We start from the raw sequence: 16,891 nt of genomic DNA, 5'->3' as shown, positions 1-16,891 counted from the left end.
GCTCCGCATTTCCACGTTCACTCCGCAAATTTTTCACCCAAGAAATAATTTCTTCAATAATCAGGAAATCTTTTTAAAGCCTAAAAAATCTTTCTATCTGTAATTTTTTTCCTTCATTTCATTTATTTTTTTCATACAATCGTTTTTTTTTTATTATATAAAACTGGACATTGGAAAACTTGCTTGTTCTCATTTCTCGCGACGACATTAGCTCGTTATCTTAATCTACAATCGCGAAGGGTACCAATAACATGACATCTATATATATATATATATATATATATATATATATATATATATATATATATATATTGTTTCATATCGTTGCGTTGAGTCCATGTCCTCTTTACTCTTCTATACATACTTACCATGTTCCGTATACTGAGAGTTTAACGTATACAATAGGACATATATATATATATATATATACATATATATAAAGTATTGGTAGGTAGTGGTTACGATGGCTTTTGAGTCGTACATCCACATATATATATTAACAACGTATGTAATATCTATGTGAATTGATTTGTCCATGTAGATGTGGAGGACTCGATGCATATATATATATATATATATCTAGTAATATGTATAGATATAACGTATAGTAAAATAGAAAGCTTGAAAGGAATAAGGACGAAACGACATTACAAGCGAGTAAGCGCAAGCGCCTACCGGATCGATGCCCGTTTCTCGCGTATAAAGCTCGCATTCGCGAGGGGCGCACGACAGTTCATCATTATACATTTTAGAACATGCACCGTACTGTGAATTGTGATATCCATAATATTAGTGGGACTTTTTTACACAACTATTTAAATATCTATACCAAAACAAATAATAAAAACAATAATAACATAAACAATAAAAATAATAATAGTTGTAGTAGTAGTAAAAATAATAAAAAATTATATATAAGAGCGAGTTTGAATAAAAGTTATAGAATAGATGAATTGGTAAATTGGTACTGTGCGCATCTTGGTGAAAAGGGCTGGGATAACATCTGGTCCATTCTGCGACGATTCCAACGTCATATATTAACTACAACGACTACCGATATCAGTAAAAATTTTTTTTTTTTTATTTATTATCTGTAATTGGTGTATTTATTTTATATATTTTATTTGTACTGCTATTGATATCAAGGCGGAGCTTTAGGGAAGATGTTCAATCGGGAAAACGCATGCCAGCATCAATCACTCTAATGTAGACTTATAATTATAATTTTTTTTACGTCTAGTCATGTGAATACTGTATAAAACTTTAACGCTGATGAAAAAATAATGAATGGAAATGATATCTGTCTATAAATATTTATATTCGGTTGTTGATTTAAAAATGTATTGTGGGAATCGTAGCTTGCTAGGTAATATAATAATAATTATTTAAGGAATTGCTTGTTGAATTTAAACTTTACAAAGTCTAGTACATCTTCATGGTGCTCATTAACCGGCTTTAGTTTCAATTGTCATTACTGCTCGCCAAAGTTCGAGTAGTATTTTAAGTGGTAACTAAAAATAAAAAACAATTAATTAAATAATTGAGTTCAAAAAAATGCGCAACGATTTGTATACTCGAGTCTACTACTTACTGAAACTAGTAATTAATTAATTTATCATGACAATAAAATAATAAATAAATTGATATATAATTTAATTAAATGCTCGTTACTTTTTATATTATTGTTAGTAGACATAAAAATAGTCTCGAAAAATAAGTTTAATAAAAATGTATTTATGGGGACAGTAAATCGGCCGGTAGTTGAAATAAAAATAATGATCGTGGTAATGAGGAGCCATGATAGTGAGAAGGGGGACGAGGATTAAGAGAATGAATGGAAGTAAAAATAAATATAAGGATTGAGTAGGAGAGACAAGTGTGCAACAAGTTAGGAGCTGTGTAACGGCAAGTTGGATGAAACTAAACTCGCGATGTGACATGGATATCCTCGTCATATTCTGTGTCCTCATCGCCACTGTTCTATATTACAATACGCTTCACGCTGGATTCGTCTACGATGACAGGTCAGTAATTGAGATGTGAAATCCAATTATCAATCTATATTTCAAACTGCTAAATCCATACACTCATACATCTATACATTCATATATATATATATATATATATATATATATATATATATAAATGTACATGCACGGATATCCATCTATACTCTTACATTTGTACATCAATTATTAATTAAGTCTGACTTTACTATCACGTCGTCATTCATATTGTTTAATTTAATTGTACCATTAGCGATTTATGCTTCCGATGGATATTAATATGACGAATTTAATTAATTTGCGATAGTGATGAAGATTGTCTGTTTGACGGTTGTATTAATTAATATGTAGTATTCTATATTTTTCATTTACTTTTGTTGGTAAAATAATTCCGGCTTTATTAATAAATTCCTTTGTTGGGGAATTAGTTCTTTATTATTATTAAATTTTGTTTTTTTCATTTAAAACGAGTGATAAAATTAATTGAATTGTTATGATATACATGTATATATATTTTATTTAAAATAAAGGCACAAAAGGTTATTGTTTCAAAGGATTGTTATGGATTTTTAAAAATCCTGTTGATGTTTGATATTTTTCTTCACTGAAAATCTATTGAAAATATCGGCTATTGTAATATATGATGCTACTAATTGTTTTGGAATTTAATATGGATCAAATATATATATTTGTCTATATAATAATACAAAGGATTGTTACGGTTTTTCAAAAATCCGATTTATATTAACTATTTCTTTCACTGGAAATATCGTCTATTATAATATATGACGTTACTAATTGCTTTGGAATTCAATATGTATCAAATATAATGATTTATTGATATGGCAATACAAAGCGGTTATTAAATTTGATGTATTTGAACACAATTATTATTTGACTTATTGGAAAAACAGAAAAAACAAAAAAATTGTTCATTGTATTGATGACTGGTGAAAATGAATAAAACAGAATTTTTTTATGAATTGAAAGTTGAGGTGATGAAAATTTTTTGCAAGTCTGCGACTTTTTGAAATTTGGCAACGAAATAAATTTTGATATTTTTGAAGCGTATGTAGGAAAATAATTCTTGTATATATTATAATATATTTATATTTGTGAAGTTGATGAGAATAAATTTGATTAAAGTAAATACTGTGAGAAATCGGGAATAAATCCGGTTAAGTCCAAATTCTGTCCGCCATTCAGAGTTCTGGAGTTTTGAAAAAAACGACTCCACTTACGGATTGATTTGGATTTTATTTAAATCTGCATCTTCTTTGATCTAGAGTTTCAGTGTTAAAATGAACTCCCCTGAAGAGAATTTCAATTCGGAGGAAATAAATAAATAAATGATCATCAATTTGGTATACTGTAAAAAACATTTTTTGAATTTTCAAAGATTGTATATAACGCAATAAACACATACATTTGTGCTTGAAATTTCAATACTAATTTCATATAGAATTTAAAATACACGTTTTTGAATTTTCAAATAAACACTTTGGATTTTCAAATACTTTTTTTTGAATTTTCAAATAAGTATTATGAAATTTCAAATATAATTATTAAAATTCAATATATGTTTTAGAATTTTCAATACTTGCTTTGAAAATTTAAAAATCAAGTATAAATTTTCAGTACGTTTATTAAAATTCATATTTTTTTTCTTAATTTTGAATACCAGCTTGATTATTAAATTACGTATATTAAATTTAAAGCTTTTTTTATTGAAAATACAATTCAAATATCTAGTTATGAAAATTAAATTCCGTTTGTATTGTAATTTTCAAATTATTTTTAACAGTGTGTTCACTTAAATTTCACTTGCAGTAAATTTTTTGCAGTAAATAGTCATAGATTTTTTAATTAGCGTAGTATTTAATTATTTTAAAAAATAATTATACATCGAAAATTGATTTTTTGAGTTTTATTGGCATCACCCTCACTTTTAATCAAAATTATAAATGATTTTAATAAATTTTATAAAATGTCTATTACAATCTAGCTCAATATAAACGAAACAGAATTATTAAAATCGCAAAGCTTTGTTGCCATTCAACTGGAAATTTAATTTTATTAATAAATTAAACTTTGAATGAGAGCAAAATTAAGATGATGAATTTTCGGAATCCATAAGATTAATTTCTTTAAAAAAATACGAATAAAAATAGGATAATTTTGTGTACATGATCTCAATATAAATTTTATCAAGTGCTCCAAAATGGACATATACTAAAATATTTTCCGAAATAAAACTCCCAGCACTAATTTATTTTTTCGTATAAAATTTCCTATTCCCCAAGCGGCAAATAAAAAAGAACCGTCAATATTTCATGGTCTGAGAATAAAAATTGAGTAAAATAAATCATGCTTGCGGGACACGGTACGTACAATTAAGACCTGCAACAAAAAATCGATAATCACGGATTTAATAGCAGATTTAAGCTGCCCAGTATGACATTTGCCTTAATAACTATGTATTATACACGATGTAGAAAGATTTATGACTTTATTTTTGCAGTGAAACACAATAAAAATATGAAAAAAGGTTTTTAAAATTGTGTCGTTCCAAGGAATACTTTGCAAACAGCTTTAATTATAGATAAAAGCTTTTTCATTTTTTTATTTTTATTTTTGTTATCATATATTGCGGTCGCATCCAGTTCTTATAAAGCTTCATGTACACAAACAATGGTATCAACTTTTTTAAATTGTTGATTTTTCCTCGTGAATATTGTTCTTCACATTTATTATCATCATAATCATTATTTCCATGCATTATTATAACTTTAATTATGACTTATGAATTTTTTATTGTGAAAAAAATTACGGATTTATTTTTCTACAGTAAACTAGGATTGTAATTAAAAATAATGGAATAGAGATTTAAGTATGTAATAACTTTTTTAAATATTAAAAAACTTTTTATTTTTAATTATATGTTTCAAATATAACTCGGATCCTCATTAGTTTCCATGCATTTATTTTTTTTAAAATAAGATGACCCAAAAGTTATTCAAATTTATATTTAAAAGTAATCAGCATCCAAATATTTACGAATCTATGAATTAAAATGCTTAAAAAATCTGAAAAACGGTTGACCCTGTGGGCCATCCCCAAAACTTTTCGCTGTTTGAGCTCAAAAAAAAATTAATTTTTGTCGTATGATATTTTTGGGACGAATCACAACCGATTTGAATTTGGCGGCAAGTAAAAAGGCTCATCAACACAGAACTGATTGCATTTTGAGGTAAATCGGGCAAGTGATTTATGAGTTATACGAAAAATCCCTTTACAATTTTTATTTTTCCTGAAACTCGTAAAGTACTTGACCGATTGACTTCAAAATCTATTCAGATCTAAGTATTGATGAGCTCTTTTGATTGCCGCCAAATTCAAATCCGTTGATTTGTTCCAAAGATATCGCCGGACAAAAAAAGTTTATTTACAGAAAAACAAGTTATTGAGCCAAGAAAATTTTTCTGTTAGAGGAGATTTCTACTCTATCTGAGAAAATTGAGGTTTTCAAAAAAATTTTCTTGAATGAAGAATTTTACTTTCAGTTGATTTTTTTTTCTGTGCGCACACACATAAACACACACCTAGAAACAGTCAGAATATTTTCCTAAAGACCTTAAAATTTCAAGATCTGACGAAAACTCGATTTTTGAAAATCTGACCGAAATCAATAACTTTCTTTTTTTAAATTTTAAATTTTCATTGCGGGAAATTTAAAAGATAAAAAAATAAATATTAATAATAATAGTGAATTAAAAATTTAACATCAATGAAATAATTTAAAATAAAATATAATGAACTAATTATTAAATAAAACTCTAACAAAGTAATAATAGCTCAATCCGTCCGTATAAATTAATAATCAATTAGAGTAAAAACTTGATAATTTTATTGTCTTTTCAACAGACTGCCGAGAAGCGTTAATTAATTTTTATGAATATAACTAATTAAAGCACTGAAATAATAAGTTTCTCTTGTGTCTTATTTACAGAACCGTGAAACTTGCTCTTTTCTTCCATGAAAAAATTAATTAATATATAAATAAATTATTTATTCATTTACTCATTTAACTATTTATCAGTTGAGCAACAAAGTTAATTAATAAATACAATTATTAAATTATTTTAGACGCGCAATCCTGACGAATCCAGATCTGCTACCAAATTCCCCATGGTTTCCTTTATTGGAAAACGATTTTTGGGGTACACCTTTACGTGACAGCGAGTCACATGGGAGTTATCGTCCGCTGTGTGTGGCCACATTTCGGCTTAATCATTTGCTCGGCGGTTTAAATCCACAGGGCTATCATCTTGTCAACATAGCACTCCATGCTGCTTGTACGGGCCTAGTGGTTCGAGTGGCCAGAAAAGTAAGCCTTTGCCAGTGACATTATATTTAATACATACATAATAATAATAATAATAATATTATTATATTATTATATGCTGTCCACATCAAAGATAGTTAAATATTTGTTGCCATCAAACATAAACATACACGGATAAATTATTATCGTTCGGAATGCTATGGCTTCATAGTAAAGCCGGACTATGTTGGCCACCTACAGAGGGTAAGATGAACACATTCCAAAATTACTCTGGCCACCCGAGTCGAAATATTAGACGTAAATTGAACGTTTTTAACGTTTTGAATGTAAACTGAACGTTTTGGACATTAAAAACTCAATTTGACAGCTTTCAACCTATTCAAAACGTAGATTGGAGTATCATAAATCGAAAATGTAGCTAAAACTTATTTAGACCTACAATAAGAAAACATAATCATACCGAAAAATTTTTTTTATCGATTTTGTACTCCTGGATTATAATCACGTCAATTCCGTAAAATTTTGTCGTCCGTCTTTCTGGCTCTTAAATAAAAAATTCGTATTTTGAAAAAAAATTTTTTTCAGTTTCATACTTCTATATTTAACACTATATATTTATACCTGTTCATATATTATGATATCAAGGTTATGAAAATTGTGATTACAAATATTGAAATAAATTAATTAATGTTATCATTAAACTTAAATCATAACTCATGAAATTACCAATTTTTTATGAATTAAAATACAAAACAATCATTCAATTTACTTTCAAAACGTTAAAAACGTTCAATTTACGTTTGAAACGTTAAGAACGTTCAACTTACGTTTAATATTTCGACTCGGGCATAGTAAAATTCTAAATGGTTACAGCCCCTAGCGGTCCTGAATCACGGTGTATTACGGTGAATCACCGGGAATCACCGTGAACGCTCACCGTGATTCACGGTAGCATCACGATGATTCACGGTGATTTACCGTGAGAGTTCACCGTAATGTTGCAGTGAATCACAGCGAATCGACGCGAGATCTCACCGCGATGTCGTAGATCACGGTGATTCCGCGAAAATCACTGTTATTGTATAAAAAAAAGGCAGTACATTATGAAACCTCGATGGGGTAGCAGAATTTTATAAAAATTCACCGTGAATCACGGTAAATCTCCATAGTTCGATTATAGAACATCACCGTGATTCACCGTGAATAGACGTGAATCACCGTGATTTTACCCCGAATCACCGTGAAAGCTCACCGTGATATCACTCACACATTCACGGTAATTTACGGTGATTCACCGTAATTTCACGGTAATTCACGGTGATTCACTGTGAATCTCCGTGAATCGCGGTGAATCACCGTAAATTACCGTGATTCATCGTAATTCACCCTATATCACGGTGAATCAGGACCGCCAGGGAGTAATTTCTGATATATTGCAGTTACTTTTACTATGGCCGTAATTTTTCCATGTGTTCATTCCAATTTCTGCAGGTGGCCAAGATGGTCCGGCTTTACTATGACACCAGAGTACACTGTAAAAAATTGGGAGTGAATTCAGAGTGATTTGGATTTTATTTTAACCCGCATTTACTCCGATTTGGAGTTTTAGTATTAAATTAAACTCCGCATTTTGGATTTACTCTGCTAATTTTTTACAGTAGATCGGTTTGTTGTCATGTCAATTTAAAAATATATATGTTTTACGTAATTAATCAAGGCACTGAGTTGGATTTAAATTCAAAAAATTATAAAATAGTTCCAACTTTTTTTTTTTAAAAAAACTTAAATTAGTTTTTGATAATTGTGAGTTCATTAGAGTCTTGCTATGTAATTTTTTGAATTTAAAAAGTACTTATACATAAAAGAAAAAGAATTTCCAAATAAAATTAAAATTTTTCAAACCACTGTCAGCTTTAACATTAATCTTAATCAAAATTAGTAGACGTATGGGCAAAAAAAAAAAATTGTCAATAGGATGACTGAGTCAGTAAATAAACGGTCGTATTTTTAAAAATTTACTACAGAAGGATTCAAAATTAGAATTGAAGTTCAGGAAGTTGTCAATCAATCAGCAGTAAAGTACTTGCTTCTGCAATTGTCACTAAAATCTAAATGATACGTCATTTAGATGAGACAAATAATGTTCATTCACTGGACCGATCACCCTAAATTACATTATTAAGATGACATTTGAATCGTTTATTTGAGAAACCCCATAAGTCAAGAAAACAAAATTTTTCAGGAAACACAAAAAACATTTTTTTGGAAAAACTTTTCATTAATATAATAAAAAAATAATTGGATACCAAAATGTTAGCGTCTCTGAAAAAGATTCCAACAAGAAAAATGTAATTTTTTAACTGAAACTACTTAAAAAAATTATTTAAAGTTGATTGACTTATGGGGTTTCTCAACCAAACGCAAAAAAAAGTTATAAAGTCATTAGTTTTTTAAACGGTTCCACTCAAATCATTTATTACACTGATAAAATGAAGTATTAAATATGTATTTGAACTCTGAAACTCAGAAATTACAAAAAATTATAATTAATTTAAACATTTTAATTAGTCATATAACAGTCAACAATAAAACAACATTTGAAATTAATTTCCCAAAAAAGCGGGAATTTTAAATAAAAAAAAAATGATTTCTGTAAAACTAAAACTACATGTTTATTTGAGTCATTGACTTATGGGGTTTGTCACTTAAAAATTGCTGTCACCCGGTTATTTTTTTTTTAACGCTAATTTGATGCATATTTTGATTGATTTCTGTGGAGGGACATCCAAAGAACCCAAAAATGCAAAAAACCCAATTTCGTAAAAAACATGACTTGTGGGGTTTCTCAAATAAACGATTCATTTATGACTCGGAAATTTAAAATAGTGTAAAAAAAAGTATATGAATAAGTTAATTTATAATTAAATTTCTCGACGATTTGAACTTTTTAATACTTGCCAGTAATTTGCTTTTAATTTAATAGAAATTTTTAATGGCGTAATTAAATAAACTTGAGCTTGTGAGTAAATATTTACTTAGTATATGAACGTGAATAAGTAAGACTCGCACGGTTCCAGGTAATTCCAGGGCGATGGTTGTCACATGCCATCACCGGGCTGTTGTTTGCCGTGCATCCAATTCACAGTGAGGCAGTAGCCGGTATAGTCGGACGAGCTGATTTGTTGGCTTGCTTTCTGACTCTCGGGGGCTTTCTCACTTACGTAGCACATTGCGACCAAACACGTTCGCCGTTGATGCTTCTCATAGCACTGACGTCTTCTCTTCTGGCCGCATTCGCCAAGGAAACCGGGATATCCTCGCTGGCGCTATGTTTACTCTGGGAGTTCTGTCATGGCGAGTCAAATACACAGAAGGTAAATATTTCCTGCTCGGACTCTGCACTGGCTAGCTTTGCTCGCTTCAGTGATTCCCACAGAGACGAATGCATACACTGGACCTTGACAACTTTATTTATATTATATATATGTCTGTTGGACAGGGACACTTTACTGTACTGTGTAAATATCATCGGGCTGCATATAACATTTGATTTACTGCCGTACCACACCCATCAAATGTTTACACGCACCAATAATTAATTAATAAACTTTATTTGTTTTATTTACTTTATAAATTAGTTTTCCGACTAAAAGTTATATTGCCTGAACTCGAGCTTTAAATATTTATGTTGACTTTAAAAATTTATAAAATTTAATCGATTGCAGGAGAGGGAAAAAAATTGGCCGAGAAATCGAAGCGTTGGAATCCTCTGGGGAGGTTTGATTCTCGTGATACTCGGACGAGTAAAGATTGGGAATGCTAACACGCCGGAATTTGCTACCGCCGACAACCCAACGGCCCGAAATCCATCGAGACTGACACGGGCCTTGACATTCCTGTATTTACCAGCAGCTAGTTTCCGTATGTTCCTGTGCCCAAGTACTCTGAGCTTTGACTGGTCTATGGATACTATACCCCGTATAATTAGTCTAACGGATCCACGGAATCTTGAGTCAATATGCCTGTACGTGGGTTTGGCAAGTGCTGGTCTTTGGCTCATACATCAGTCGAGAAATGCCAATACAAACGCTAATGCTAATTCAAACTCAAACTCTACTTCCTCTTCCACTTCCAGCTCCATCTCCATCCCCAACTCCATTTCCAGCAGCTCCAGTTCCAACTCAAATTACAGTTCGAATTCCAATGAAATTTATATACGTAACCGGACGATGGAAAAAATCGGGTCGTATCAACGCGCGTCATCAAAGTGCTCGGTGTGCGATGGTAAAAAATCGGGAAATTGTCATACTGAAGGCTGCCGTGCAGCAAACAATAACAATAACAGTGACAGCAATGATTGCTGCTGCTCAACATTGAAACCGATGTTGCAACATTCTTCTCACATGACTTTGACGACCGGTAGCAGTGGAGGTAGCGGCTGTGTTACCAATCCTTTGACTGCCAGCGATGATACTAACACTCGATTTGGCCGCACTACTAAATCAGCCGTCAGCATTGTCATCATATCACTTGGTTTCCTAGCGCTTCCATTTTTACCCGCCAGCAATTTATTCTTTTATGTTGGTTTTGTCATTGCCGAACGTATACTTTATTTACCAAGTGTCGGCGCCTGTCTGTCTATCGGCGCCAGCGTTGCTGAAACTTATCGAATTGTTCGGCATGGCTCTAAAACATGCGGCAGATTGATTCTTGTTGTTACCGCCGTCCTACTTGGTTTCATGGCTGCTAAAACTTTAAGACGTAATATGGACTGGCACGATGAAGAGAGTCTATATAGGTCTGCATTACACGTTAATCCACCCAAAGGTATAAACGTTTCATATATTTTTTATTGTTAATAAAATTTATCCAGGACTTACTTTTTTACTTTTAAATATTTACCGCACGTCAATCATTTTTAGTTGAAATCTACTCTATTAATTTTTAATTGTCGGTATTAATTTAATTTTTGCACAAATTAATTGCGATATTGATTTTCACTGCGATCTAATTACGCGCGAAATTTAATTAATTTTTTTTTACGTCGTAAAAAAAAGTTTTGAAATGAAACAATTTATTTTTAAATGATTATTTTTTATTTTATTTACAGCGTACGGGAATCTTGGGGGTATATTGAGCGCACAAGGACGATTTGCTGAAGCTGAAGAAGCATTCATCCAAGCTCTTCGTTATCGCCCTAATATGGCCGACGTACACTATAATCTGTAAGCTATTTATATCTATAACGATTTAAAATATACTCTAGAGTAATCTTCTTATAAAAAAAACTAGCTCACTTATTTATAAAAAATAAATATTTTAATATTTAATGATGCAAAAAAAAAAAATGAAAATTACATTCAAGTTTAAATTCCTTATAAGTCTGTACGGTAAATACTATATTAAAATATATCATTAAAAAATATGTAGAGAATTTTTCTACAGTACTTATAAAAAGTATTTCACAATAATTTTTTATTCAAAAGGGGAATATTACAACAAGCACGAAGAAATTACGATGAAGCTATTTTAAGTTACGAGCGTGCAATCCACTTTCGGCCATCACTTATTCGTACGTATTTACAATTTAAATTTTTTCACATTACAAAACTTATAATTGGACTTAAAAAACTTGTTGAGTAAAGCAGAGTAGTATTTTTATTTGAAAACTTTATTTATTTATTTACTTGACTATTATTTGCAGAAGCTTACGTGAATCTCGGGGTGACTCTGATCTCAGTGGGTAGAAAGTCGGAAGCTGCGGATATTTTACGAACAGCGGCGGCAGTAAATGGCGCAGGACTGAAGGACAAAAGGGTACACGAGGCATCTAGAATACAGGCATTGTTACGTCTAGGTGCTTTGTATGCTGACGAAGGGCATCTGCATGAAGCCTTGTCGTCTTATCGAGAAGCTCTGCGAGCATTACCTGATTATTATCCTCCACAAGTACGTTTATCGGAATAATCTTCCAATTAAATTCAAGATTAATTAACTAATCAATAATCAAGTGACGCACTTGCTCGTTATATTGTTATCAGTTATCACCCACAATGAAAGCTTTCAATTACAGAAACTATGCTACCTATCATTTGTTCAAAGTATTAAATTTTAAATACAATTGGCAGACAATTGACCATTTCTGAATTTTTTTTTTTACTAATTAATTACAGAAAAAAAAACTAAAAATGTGCACATGTAGAAAATTAAAAAAACTATAGGAGCAATTTTAAAAAAATTTTTTTTTTTTATAATTTATTTTTTTTTCGGAATTCAAAAATTATTAGACGTCAGCCAAATTCAGTATCATTATTTTTTACGTAATAATTAAAACTTAACTCGGATATTTCACTGGATTTTGTTCTCGAGCTCAACTTATTTTCGGAGATTAAAATGATGTTTTTTTTTTAGTTTTCTTCCAACACTTTTTTTAAATTTATATTTGAATTGAAAAAAAATAATTGATTCCTTGTAAACTTTGTTATTTTAAGGTTCACTTATTTTTGAACTAAAAAAAAAAGTTTTACTCTGGTGCTGACGATTACGTTTTTTAAAAGCTCGGATAATATTTTTTTATAGATTTTCATACCATAGAAATTTTATGGAAATAATTTTATGAGTAAAACTAAAAGATTAATATTTATAAAAAAAAGTTTTTTTAATTTTAATTCTTGCAGTTTTTTTTTTTATTGACTGAAAGGAAACTCATTAAGATTTTTTTTATTTATTTACATGCTCAGTGTATAAATTAAAGGAAAGAGTGGGGGTGGAAATGAGAAAATGATGAAGGAAATTCACTTCTTTGATCCTGATTACACTAAATCTTAAACTTCTCCTTTATGTTAAAATAAAAAAACAAATTTTTAATTATTAATTTTTTTTTTTTTATTACATTGGGGCAGAAAAAAAAAAAAATGAAAAAATTTTTTTTTTTAATTTTTAGTAAAATTTCATGTCCATTTACTTTTTTAAATTTATTTAAATAGGTCCCCATTTCGCTCGCAGTTTTCCGCTCAATCCGTCTCTCCCCTCAATAATAAACATAAAAAAAAAAAAATCTGTATTAAATGTACAGAGAACGATTTAAAATAAATATTTTTCCATAAAATATAAAACAAATATTTATTTATCAACGGAAGTTAAGCTCCAGGAAGTTTAAATAATTTTTTTCATCCATCTGCTCATACACAGAAATAAATAAACATGAAATGATAAAAACATTCACATTTTTTATATCAAAATAAAACTTCATCATACGACAGTGCACTAAAATATCATATTATTTTGATAATTAGACTCTGTACAATCTATTGGGCGAAACTTTATCAAAAATGCAAGAGTATGCAGAAGCTGAACGATGGTTCCGTGCGTGTTTAATACGCGAACCGAATTATGTACCAGCGCATATTACTTATGGAGAATTACTAGCTAGAAATGTAAGATTTAATAGTTCATTATGACTGGATTAAATTAGTACATGTATAAATATATATAGACATATATAAGCAATGCTAAAATATATGTTAATTAATAATTTTCAGTCGAGCAGAGTTCTCGAAGCCGAGAGGTGGTTCATTAAAGCTACGCGGCTCGCTCCAGATGATCCTAATGTTCACCATCGTTACGGTAAATTATATTTTATGAATAATAAATAATATATTCATTTACCATTTATCATATCTATATAATTATTTTAATATTTTCATCTTATATAATCCCCGGGTAAAAACATTTCAAGCCAAAATAATAATGAAATCTTTTTTCGGCTGAAAAGTGGCCCAAGTTATGAACACATGGCCGAAAAATGGCCAATAATTAGGCCTAAATAAAAACGAAAATACATCGACTCAATTTATCGGCCTGTTTATTAAAAATAATAAAATTTCGGCAAAATTTCGGTTACTTAACTCGAGTCGAAATATTAGACGTAAATTGAACGTTTTTAACGTTTTGAACGTAAATTGAACGTTTTGGGCATTTAAAACTCAATTTGACAGCTTTTAACTTATTCAAAACGTAGATTGGAGTATCATAAATCGAAAACGTAACAAAAACCTATTTAGACTTACAATAAGAAAACATAAGCATTCCGAAAAATTTTTTTCATCGATTTTGTACTCCCGGATTATAATCACCTCAATTCCCTAAAATTTCGTCGTCCGCCTTTCTGGCTCTAAAATAAAAAATTCGTATTTTGAAAAAAAATTTTTTTCAGTTTCACACTTCTATCTAACACTATTATGTTTTTTCATATATTATGATATTAAGGTTATGAAAATTGTGATTACAAATATTGAAATAAATTAATTAATGTTATCATTAAACTAAAATCATAACTCATGAAATTAACAATTTTTTACGAACCAAAATACAAAAAAATCGTTCAATTTACTTTCAAAACGTTAAAAACGTTCAATTCACGTTTAAAACGTTAAGAATGTTCAATTTACGTTTAAAACGTTAAGAACGTTCAACTTACGTCTAATATTTCGACTCGGGTCTTAATAAAATTCAATGATTTCGGTAAAATTTAGCCCTTTTTAACCAAATATTTTTATCCGGGTCATTTTATATTTCATGGAAATAATTTTTTTTTGTATTTAATTAAATTACTTCATTTTATTGACATGCACGCACTGCCATTTACATTTCAATTATTAAATTAATTAAAAAATTACTCTTGTTAAATATTAACAATAGCAGTAATTTATTTCATCAACATAAATTCATATAATATTTTATAAATTTCCTCTGAAAATATAATTGGTCAATTTAATAATTTACAAATCAATAAACGATTTTGTTGTATTTAATATGTAAATATTCACAATGGGAATAAATATAAATTTTTATTTTTAAAATTTAATAACTTATGTTTTATTTTATTGTTAAATATCAAGTCAGGTAAATAATGAACAGTAATAATATTTTTTTTTAATTAAACAGGAGTTTTTCTGTCATCGCAAGGACGTTTGTCAGAGGCAGCCAGAGAACAAGTAAAAGCAGCGGAGCTTTCTCGATCGAATTACGAATTAACGGTGGCCGCGGCCGCGGCACTGCATCACGCGGGCAGAGATGTTGAGGCTGAAGTATGGTATAAACATGGCACGAGTTTGCGACCACATGAAGCACGCAGCCACACGAATCTAGGTGCAATATTGCATTTAAATGGAAAATATCGTCAAGCTGCGGCGGCATATCAACAGGCATTGAGGCTGAGGCCGAATGACGCGACAACAATAACGAACCTTTATAAATTAATGTCACTCATAACGTGACGCATGGCGGGGGATCCCTTGTCCCCCTTCGTCGCAACTCACTTTTCGGAAGGGAGACAAAATGCTAAAGACCCGAACAATTATTCGGGCGAACCAAGGATTAATAATCGCATCTTCTCTTCCTGGTATTCATTTATAAATAAATTTGCATCCTTTTTATTATTATTGATAATTGTAATTGTAACGATAATGATAATTATGATAATAATAATTGTGTCATTATTACGGAATAATAATATCCTAATACATCATCGGCGTGCGACTACTCATTCATACTGCCTGCTACATAATATGTAAAAGAATAAAGCTTAGTTTATTTTTCTCTAATTTCTTATATTTATTATTATCAAACCTTACCTATATTTATCGTAAATTATCTGGCTAAGCCCTGGTAAGAAATTTCAAGCGAAAAAAATGATACAATTTTTTTTTTCGGCCGAAAAGTTGCTGTCAAAAGGCCGCGGCAGTGAACATAAGGCCGAAATTTGGCCTAAAAATCGCAGCTTTCTCTAAAAAAACTCTGAAAAAGTCTTTAGAAGTTTGAAAAAGTCTTTGGAACTTTAGAACTGAGTTTTTCAGAGAAAATTACGAAAAATTTCCACCGAAGTAGGCTTAGAAATGGCCGAAAAAAACAGGCAACAACAAGCCGAGTGTTTATCGGCTGATTTTCGGCCTCTTTATTAAGAATAAGTAAAATTTCGGCGAATTTTCAGGCAATTTTCGGTATCTTTCAATAAAATTCTACGGCTTCGGCGAAATTTCGGGTTTTCTGCCAAATATTTTTACCGGAAAATTGATAAAAAATTCAAATTAATTTGAATTACATACGCGACAAATAAAAAAAATCACCGGTTAAAATTTAAAACCGTCGATTTTAAATTTGAAAAGTTATGATTTAATTTCGAGGCCTGAGGAAGTCGTCCTACAGTCAATAAAATAATAAATTTATATAACAACATTTTGATGGTTTGATAATTTTACGAATTACCGGTCAATCGAATTTGGAAAAACTCGATTTAACATATTATCAGAGGATGTACGTAAATTTGTATTTATGATATTTTTATTTTATCTGATTCGAATAATTTAACCGGGAATCTAAAGATTACGAGTTTACCTAATAAATATTTAAACAAATTGATCTAACAGTTATTGAGTTTGTAAAATAAAATTATTGGGATGAAAATTTATTTCAAAGTTTTCTCGTACATCGCACAAGTATTTATCAGATCAAGCTGGAAGTTAATACAAGTGAGATTTAA

The 16,891-nt window shown here is 30.1% G+C and overlaps 1 protein-coding gene across 1 annotated transcript; it reads left to right on the top strand.

The window, feature by feature from the left end:
* Nucleotides 1-732: 732 nt before the first annotated feature.
* Nucleotides 733-15,965, top strand: LOC130668201 (protein O-mannosyl-transferase TMTC1-like). The gene is made up of 10 exons (XM_057470370.1): nucleotides 733-2,024; nucleotides 6,153-6,393; nucleotides 9,429-9,725; nucleotides 10,077-11,178; nucleotides 11,462-11,576; nucleotides 11,838-11,923; nucleotides 12,056-12,300; nucleotides 13,647-13,787; nucleotides 13,893-13,977; nucleotides 15,298-15,965. Exons 1-10 carry the CDS (start codon nucleotides 1,915-1,917, stop codon nucleotides 15,627-15,629), a joined length of 2,754 nt encoding a protein of 917 aa, XP_057326353.1. The 5' UTR covers nucleotides 733-1,914; the 3' UTR covers nucleotides 15,630-15,965.
* Nucleotides 15,966-16,891: the final 926 nt, after the last annotated feature.

This window comes from Microplitis mediator, chromosome 5 (assembly GCF_029852145.1).
Source record: "Microplitis mediator isolate UGA2020A chromosome 5, iyMicMedi2.1, whole genome shotgun sequence".
Taxonomy (NCBI): Eukaryota; Metazoa; Arthropoda; class Insecta; order Hymenoptera; family Braconidae; genus Microplitis; species Microplitis mediator.
This window is presented reverse-complemented; position numbering and strand designations above follow the sequence as displayed.

Coding starts and splice junctions, on each gene's coding strand:
- LOC130668201 (XM_057470370.1), top strand. CDS start 1,915: ATGAAACTAAACTCGCGATGTGACATGGATATCCTCGTCATATTCTGT. Junction 9,726..10,076: donor GCGAGTCAAATACACAGAAG/GTAAATATTTCC, acceptor AATCGATTGCAG/GAGAGGGAAAAAAATTGGCC. Junction 11,577..11,837: donor GCCGACGTACACTATAATCT/GTAAGCTATTTA, acceptor TTTATTCAAAAG/GGGAATATTACAACAAGCAC.